General features: G+C 40.8%; 1 protein-coding gene across 1 annotated transcript; it reads right to left on the bottom strand.

Moving 5' to 3' along the window:
* Nucleotides 1-2,504: 2,504 nt before the first annotated feature.
* LOC138338607 (uncharacterized) lies at nt 2,505-8,389 on the bottom strand. Its single transcript, XM_069289585.1, has 6 exons — nt 7,553-8,389; nt 7,077-7,479; nt 6,637-6,884; nt 5,372-5,527; nt 3,662-3,874; nt 2,505-2,756 (listed from the first exon to the last, which is right to left on the bottom strand). The coding sequence occupies exons 1-6, from the start codon at nt 8,387-8,389 to the stop codon at nt 2,505-2,507; spliced, it is 2,109 nt and encodes a 702-aa protein (XP_069145686.1).
* Nucleotides 8,390-9,395: the final 1,006 nt, after the last annotated feature.

Here is a 9,395-nt window from a genome sequence, read left to right as displayed (position 1 = left end):
ATATTGACTAGGTTTCGAAAAATCAATTAATCTTATTGTTTAAGAAAAATTGACTTTTCAAAATTATGGAGTCGCCATTTGATTTTGATAAAATCAAGAAAAATTTCAAAAGATTTAAAACAGATTAAAATCGATAGAAAAGGTTCGAAGTTCAATGTATATCCCGAAAAGGTGTTAGGCCCTCGGGATGCCCGCTAACTTGCGGTTGACCGGCGATTTGACTAAAATGACTTTAATATATATTTTATAATTTTTAACTTAGTAAGACAACGCTTTGATTCATTCTTTAATTTTTAAATTTTTTTTGTTTCCTTATTACTTTTAAAGGAAAACATTTTTTTTTAAAAAAAAACTTAAGGAAAATGGTGACAAAAATAAACAACAATAAGCAAATAAAGTGGTAAATTTTAAAATAATGATGATTGGCTACCCTTTAGGAGATTATTAAAATCCTATCACACATTAATTAATTCAAGCAAATAATAAATAAAGAGGAGAAGAAAAATTTGAACTTGGGCCTTATTGCCCAAATTCATTCCATTGGGCTTTAGCCTCCTGTCCTAGGCTAATTTCAAATATGAACTTGGGCCCTTTCAACAAATTAAAAACTCCTGCATAAAAAAAAACATTTTGGCGCCTTGGTCCTGTTAGAAAATTGCTGAAGGGCCCTGGTCCAATCCTGAAAAAGAATCATAAAGGGTATACACAAATGTATATATGCTGTATACAACATATATTTGACTCATTTGGACCTCTTAAGCCCTGCACCTGTTTGAATATATATTTTCCGTTACTTTTCTCTGTATTGCTCTGTGTATTCGTACCTGTATCATTTTTTAAAAACTTACTTAACAAGTGTATATCGTTGTCCCATTATGCATACTAATGTATACGGGATGCACCCTACGTCCGCATTATTTACCTAATCCCGAATTTTAATTAGAATAGGCATCCCTTTACGTTCCTTTGCCAATCATATTTTTTAAGCATATATATAGTATATCATTCCCGTATATCTATGTATAAAGTCTGTATATCAGCCTGTTTTTCAACTTTCGAAAGTTCAAAACTCCTTTATAGGAGCGTAATTTCCCTCTTGTCAACTCAGATTTTGAGTTTGGGCTTCCTTTGGATTTTTGACCTGTATCACAGTGTGTATATGGTGTATAAATCAGATACACAGATTCAAAACAAAAATCGCAGCCAACTCTGCCTGCAATCCGCCACTTCCAGCAGCTCTCCAATGCCGGATTTCGACCTGTAAATGGGTCTTAAGACCTCCTAGACTTGAAATGGGCTGACTCAAAGATCTTTTAACTCGGAGGAATGCGGGAGTGGAGTCCGAAATGGACTCGAATCGATGTCACATGTAATGAAAAAACAAAATAAAAGGATTAACAACAGCCACTAAATATTATCATTAAAACAAGATCCTCAACAAAGCAAGCATTAGGCAAGAACGAGTTCTTTAAACTTTCGGACATACATTAGTATGAAACCTTAGACAAATTCGAAGATAGCGGTAGACAACAACACATAAACTATTTGTAACTAAAGTATGCTTTGAAACAAGGGAAGTCATGCTTTATCCTCATAAACTACTTAGGGAAAGAGGAAAACTCATTCATGTTCATCAAACCTCCTTAGACATTATTGTACCAGGGAGAATTTCAAACCTAAACAAGACAAAAGCTTCGAAACAGGCCAGCAATCATCCAAACGATGGCTACAAAACGGAACGAAGTCAAAACCAACACGATAAGGTCTACGCCATGACAACCTCGTAACGATAGAAAGCGACATAAGACGAACAACATAACGAAGCAGGACTATAATACAGGATACATCACAGATTCGAACCAAAACCAACAAATAAAAAGCCTATATTTATAGCCACAGGCCTTGCGTGCTCACAGTCGAACTTTTAACAGATTTTGATCCAAACAAATCAGGAAAAACCAGAAGATATATCTGCAGCAACTCACAGAGTACCAAAGCGACAAAAGAGACTACTTCAAAACAGAAGAAACGAGGGGGTAGTAAGAGGTAGGAGAAGGTTACCTTTTCGAGAGCAGCGACTGGAACAACGACAAGCTAATGACTTCACCACCTCGAACTTAGACTCAAATGCGAGACACTGGCATCTCTTCCGTCTATCAGTCATTTTCAAAGTATTTGCGATGTTTTCTCGAATTTCTTGATATTTCAATGATAAGCAGAAAGAAATTTACTCCGGCAGCTTACAACGAAATCTCAACTAAAAATTTCCAACCTCTATTCCGATAACGGAGGGAGTTTATATAGAGGGAGAATTTTTAGGGTTCTTGTGGTAGGAGGGCGGGGGAATTTCAGGAAAGGATTGGGGCAAATTCGAGACTTTGCCCTCCATTTTGAAATTCAAACCCATGAAGATAAGGTTGAAGCTGCCACTAGTACAATCCTTGTATGAAATTTTCAACGGGAGAGGGATGGGGGCCGTTCGATTGCGGGCTACGTGGCGCGATCTAGGCACCATGGACAAAGTTTGCAGCCTTCCTTGCTGCTAGGCCAGTGCGAACGTACGAATTGCAGAAGGAAACGGCTCTAAAGCTGTTGCACAGCTCGCGTGAGAGAGGAGGAGAGAGGGAGAGAGAGTGTGGGGGAGAGACGCGGGGACGTTGGCGTTTCTGGGATTCTGTCGCGTTTGAGGGGAATAAGGGGTTTCCGTTGGGGGGGAGGTCGCGCGTGAGTTGTGCTTTTTTGGCGTTTTCTATTTTCTGAAACAGAAAGAGAAAGATGAGAAGAGGAAAGGGGGAAACGAGTTTGGGGTTGGGCGGGTCGGACGGGAACGGGTGGGCCTGGGAATTAATTGGGTTGAAGATTTAAAGTAGAAGAGTGGTTTTGGGCTGGGAATGAGTAAGCGAAAGTGGGCCTGGGATTGGAAAAGGAGATGGGCCGCCTGGGAGTAGGGAGAATTGGGCCTGGAAATGTTTGGATTAATTTGGGTTGAAGGGAATTAAGTTTAGTGGGTTGGAAAGAAAAATGGGTTGGGTATCAAAATGGGTGTCAACAACTGTCCCTCATTTTACTTGGATTGATGCAGGCAATTCAAGGAAAATGAAATTGACCAAGCCAATTTTGACCAAACCCAATCATTTTCCAAAGGATGGATTTGAGAAAGGGTTTAGGAATTATGGCCGGACCCTTGAAACGGGTTTTCTACATATCTCAGGCTATATGAGAATTTAGGCCACTTGTAGTTCGATAAGCTCAATTTACCGAATGATTTGAAAGAATCAAAAGCCACCTCGATACCGAATTATGAAGGTATCGAAATGCTCGAGAATAGAATTCGAGAGTGAATATTGGAATACAACCGAGTTTTGTACATAGAATCAGTCTACATATCCTTAAGCCTTCGGAATCCAGCTGTGTGTAGTTCGACACGATCGGTTGAAAAGGAAATCTATTGTGCTAGATAACCTCTGGTTTTGGATAAGCGACAAATTAAATGAGTATGAAAAGGAGGCTTGTAACCTCTTAGCCATGAATGTGGAGCTTTTCACACCCATATGTAAGAACTTACACGTACATAATTTCCAAAGCTCTTGGCGTATTGTCACTCTGATTAGAAACTTGCTTCATGTAAGTTGAAACTTCCGGATGTGAGACTGAAACTGACAGAACTAAAGAAAAACTCGCATGACTCGAGAGGGGTGGTTCGATCGTGGTGGAAGTCACTCCTCTGCTCGCGTTTTAAGAGTTTGACATTCCTCTTTGGACTGTGTCCCAGTTCGCTGCTAAGAAAAGTTCCACGTTGTGCTGCATCCCTTTTGATGTCATCCGCACCTGTGGTTTTTGGAGAATTCACCCTTTTGGATGCTCTCGACAAAGACTGAGATAAAACTCGTCAGCTTAAAAATACAATTAGGATGGGAGACAGTGTCTTTTTACCATGTCGACACTTCATTGTTCTCCTCAAATCGACGTCAACTCGATCGGTCTAACGTCCCGCAAATAAAGCTTATGCCTTGTGTTTTGCAAAAAAGTTTTCAATGTACTCTTCATCTGATGCTAAAATAAATAAATAGACGTTGATGCGATGTTGATGTCTCTTTTATCGTTATCTTTGATGCTCTTCTCGGTGTTTACTTTTATAATAAATAACAAAATGCAATCGAGGCCAATGGATAAGTGTTGCTCTTTCTTTATCCGTGTATGTCCTCTTGCGGGGCATGAATATCTTCCCGCGATACGTAAATTCCCGCGAGGTATGAATCTTCTCGCGATGCATAACTTTCAGCGAGACATGAAATCTTCTCGCGATGTATAAAATTTCAACGAGGCATGGATTCTTCTCGTGATGTATAAATTTGGACGAGGCATGAATCCTTCTCGTCGTGCATAATTGTCGACTCGCAATGCATGATTTTCTGCAATGCACGATTTTTCCGCGATGCGTGATTTTCAACGAGGCATGGATTCTTCTCGTGATGCACCGATTTCAGCGAGGTATAACTTCTTCTCGCGATGTCTAAATTTCAGTGAGGCATAAAATCTTCTCGTGATGTATAAATTTTGGCGAGGCATGAATCCTTCTCGTCGTGCATAATTGTTGACTCGCAATGCGTGATTTTCCGCAATGCATGATTTTTCGCAATGTATTATTCCCGCAATGCATGAATTCCAGCGAGGTATAAGTTCTTCTCGCGATGTCTAAATTTGAGCGAGGTATAAATTCTTCTCTCGATGTGTAAATTTTGACGAGGCATGAAATCTTCTCGTCATGCACAAATTTCAGCGAGGTATAAATTCTTCTCGCGATGTATAAATTTGACGAGGCATGAAATCTTCTCGTCACGCATAACTATTGACTCGCAATGCATAATTTATGTGATGCATGGTTTTCCGCGATGCATGATTCCTGTAATGCATGATTCCGCAATGCATGATCTCCGCGATGCATGTTTTTCAGCAGTGTATGACTTCCGCGATGCATGATTTTTCAACAGCATGTGACTTCCGCGATGCATGATTCCGCGATGCATGATTTTCGCAATGCATGATTTTTCAGCAGTGTATGACTTTCGCGATGCATGAGTTTCAACGAGGCATGAATATTTATATCGTCTGTGTTGATAATAAAATGACCTCCAAATAATATACCGACTTGATAGCCAATAACAAATAATAATAAAATAACTATCTCTTCTGGGGTAATGCATTATCTTGATTGACAATAATCATCTTGTTTTGATGACGTAATGCAAATAACGTCCTCTACCGAAATCGTGAAATCATTGCTGAGATTCCTGTTTGATTCACCTTTGAATCTGGCCAGACTTTTTTTTGCAAATTTCACATTGTTGAGAATGGTTTGAAATAAACAAACACATTCACAAGCATCTTGACACAAACTGTATGAACTGCCTCCTGCTTTTAGTAAGATTACTGGTTTTGGAGGTATTTTTCTCCTCTCTGGGAGCTCTCCATATCCGTCCGTCGGAAGAATTCGGCCGATTTCCAAAGCAAAGCTATAAACTTGCATCTACAGAAAAATTGTCAATTTTAAACATACTGATCTGTGTCGATCCCTTCGGTTGTTTGCTCCCTGTCTTGATATCTCCGGTTGATTTCCCGATTTCCCGACTCTTGATAGATAAGAAAATATCTTATGCCAAAAAAGATGAAATATAAAAGGGAAATTTTAAGAGAAACAAGAAATTTTAAGAAATGGTATCTTGAAAAAGTCACTGCCAAGTCATGTCATGCTTAATGAGCTCCTTTGAATCTAACACTCGCTGATGAGTTTCAGAGGCACTCGGGACTTGTAGGGAAGATCCATAATGGAATTTTGAGGCTATCCTCAAAATTTCTGTCCCATTTTACTATCTTGCTCATCTTTCCGTTGTAACCGAACAAAGCGCGGAATTTTGAGATCCTCTCAAAAATTCTGTCCCAGTCACAAATCTCAAAATGTCTTTGGTTTTGTCCGCTGAAGCGAAGGTTCCTTCTGGAGAATTTATAAGTCCCTCTAAAAAATTCTGGCCCAGTTTCTATTGTAAAGGGGAATCGAAATCTTACGAGGGATATGACCGAGCCCTTGTGGCGCCTACGTTTCCCGTTGAGGCAGGAATCAGGTCGAACGTAGTTCCCCACTTAAGGTTAACAAGAATAAAATATTAAAAGAAACCGACCGAGGCCGACAACGGCCGCCTACGTATCTCATTCTTGAGAATTCAGGTCGAACGTAGTTTAGATACGAAGAAATAATTAAGGGGCTAAATGCGGTGACCGAAGCCGACAAAGGCCGCCTACGCATCTCATTCTCGAGAATTCAGTTCAGACGTAGTTCGTTACGAGAGGGATAATAATTCAAATTTAAACAAATACAAGCAAACAGAACGATTACAAGTAAATGAAGGAAAAATGCAAAGCGAAACTTCACGCATAGTATCTCTTGACAACATCTGAGTTGATAGGCTTGGGCCATACAGTGCCATCCATCTACGACAAGACCAAAGCACCTCCAGACAGTACTTTACGAACCATGTAGGGACCCTGCCAGTTTGGTGCGAACTTTCCTTTGTGTTCGTCTTGATGAGGAAAAATACACTTAATAACCAACTGACCAACTTCAAAATTTCTAGCTCTTACTCTTTTGTGAAAAGCGCGAGTCATTCTCTGTCTATATAACTGGCCATGGCAAACGGCGACCATTCTCTTCTCATCAATCAAAGCTAGTTGATCCATCCGTTTGCTAACCCACTCAGCGTTGCTTAGCTCAACTTCTTGGATGATCCTTAATGACGGTATCTCGACTTCAACAGGCACGACGGCCTCTGTTCCATATACTAGCAAGTATGGATTAGCCCCAGTCGATGTTCTGACCGTCGTTCGATAACCTAGCAGAGCATATGGCAACATTTCATGCTAACCTCGCTGTTTGTCAATCATTTTCCTCAGAATCTTTTTGATGTTCTTGTTGGCGGCCTTTACAGCTCCGTTCATTTGAGGGCGATAAGCAGTTGACCTTCGATGAATAATCTTAAATTGTTCACATATCTCTTTCATCAAATGACTGTTGAGATTTGCACCGTTATCGATAATGATGGATTCTGGAACTCCAAATCTGCATATCAGATTGTTGCGGACAAAATCGACCACCACTTTCTTGGTCACTGACTTGTAAGAGGCTGCTTCGACCCACTTGGTGAAATAATCGATGGCAACCAAAATGAATCTGTGTCCGTTAGAAGCAGACGGATCTATAGGACCGATGACATCCATTCCCCAAGCTACAAATGGCCAAGGTGAACTCATAGCATTAAGTTCGTGAGGTGGCACCCGTATCAGATCGCCGTGCACTTGACATTTGTGGCATTTTTGCACGAATTTGCAACAGTCATTCTCCATAGTCATCCAGAAATAACCAGCTCGAAGGACCTTTCTTGCCAAAGTAATCCCATTCATGTGTGCACCACAAACTCCAGCATGTATCTGTTCAATAAGTCTCAAAGCTTCAGCAGCATCGACGCATCTTAAAAGACCCAAATCTGGAGTCCTCCTATACAGGACTTCTCCATTCAGAAAGAAATTGAGAGCCACGACGTATCAACTTCTTTTGATTAGATGTAGCATCTTCTGGATATGTCCCAGAATCCAAGTATCTCTTTATGTCGAAATACCAAGGCAAACCATCAGGTTCTGATTCAACATGTGAATAATGGACTGGATGTTCCTTCAAGTCTATATCCAGCGGGTCGATGTAATCAGTATCCGGATGTTTGATCATCGAAGTGATGGTGGCAAGAGCGTCAGCTAATTCATTCTGTATTCTGGGAGTATGTCTGAACTCGATCTTGCGAAACCTTTTACACAAATTTTGCACATATTGTACGTAAGGTACAATCTTCAGGTTCTTCACAGTCCATTCTCCTTGAACCTGATGAATCAAAAGGTCTGAATCTCCAATAACCAGTAACTCGTAAACATTCATGTCAACGGCCATTTTCAAACCGAGAATGCAAGCTTCGTACTCAGCCATGCTGTTTGTGCAGTTGAATCGTAGCTTAGCCGCCATAGGATAGTGCTGACCAGATTCTGATACCAAGACTTCTCCAACACCTTTACCCTTGTGATTCACCGCTTCGTCGAAGAATAATCTCCAACCTGGATAAGCTTCAGAGATATCTTCACCCACAAATGACACTTCTTCATCATGAAAATACGTCTTAAGTGGTTCATATTCTTTGTCAACGGGGTTTTCCGAAAGATGATCAGCCAAAGCTTGTGCCTTTATTTCCTTCTGAGTCACATACACGATATCAAACTCACTCAACAACATTTGCCATTTAGCTAACTTCCCATTCGGCATCGCTTTCTGGAAAATGTACTTCAATGGATCCATTCTGGAAATGAGATACGTGGTGTATGAAGACAAGTAGTGCCTCAGCTTCTGGGCAAGCCACGTCAGAGCACATCATGTTCTCTCCAGCAAAGTGTACCGAGACTCGTACGGAGTAAATTTCTTGCTTATGTAGTAGATAGCCCTTTCCTTCTTCCCTGTCTCATCACGTTGACCGAGTACACATCCAAAGGCACTATCTGAAATAGACAAATACAGCAACAACGGACTCCCTTCTCGCGGAGGAACCAATACTGGTGGGTTAGACAAATAGCTCTTGATAGCGTCGAAAGTGGTCTGGCACTCCTCAGTCCACTTAGTCGCGGTGTCTTTCTTCAGCAACCTTAAAATAGGCTCACATACCACTGTCGATTGTGCTATAAACCGGCTGATATAGTTTAACCTTCCCAAGAAACTCATCACCTCTTTTATCGTTTTCGGCGGAGGTAACTCTTGAATCGCTTTGATCTTGGAAGGGTCAAGCTCAATACCTCTTCTGCTTACTATAAACCCCAACAACTTCCCAGTTGGAACTCCAAAAGCGCATTTGGTGGGATTTAGCTTCAAGTTGTACCGACGCAAACGTTCAAAGTATTTTCTCATGTGTGTCACATGATCCAAACTCTCGCGGGATTTGATTATGACATCGTCCACATACACTTCAATCTCTTTATGGATCATGTCATGGAAGATAGTCGTCATGGCTCTCATGTAAGTAGCACCGGCATTCTTGAGGCTGAACGACATTACCCTGTAGTGATATACCCCCCAAGGTGTGATGAAGGCCATTTTCTCTGCGTCTTCTTCATCCATCAAAATTTAGTGGTAGCCCGCGTTACAATCCACAAACGACTGCATCTCATGTTTGGCACAGTTGTCAATCAAAATATGGATATTTGGCAACGGAAAATTATCCTTTGGACTAGTCTTGTTGAGATCTTTGTAATCGACACAAATCCTGATTTTTCCATCTTTCTTGGCGACCAGAACGACATTGGCCAACCAGGTT

This window comes from Solanum lycopersicum, chromosome 9, assembly GCF_036512215.1.
Source record: "Solanum lycopersicum chromosome 9, SLM_r2.1".
Lineage (NCBI taxonomy): Eukaryota > Viridiplantae > Streptophyta > Magnoliopsida > Solanales > Solanaceae > Solanum > Solanum lycopersicum.
The sequence above is the reverse complement of the archived record's forward strand: the minus strand, read 5'-3'. Positions and strand labels throughout refer to the sequence as shown.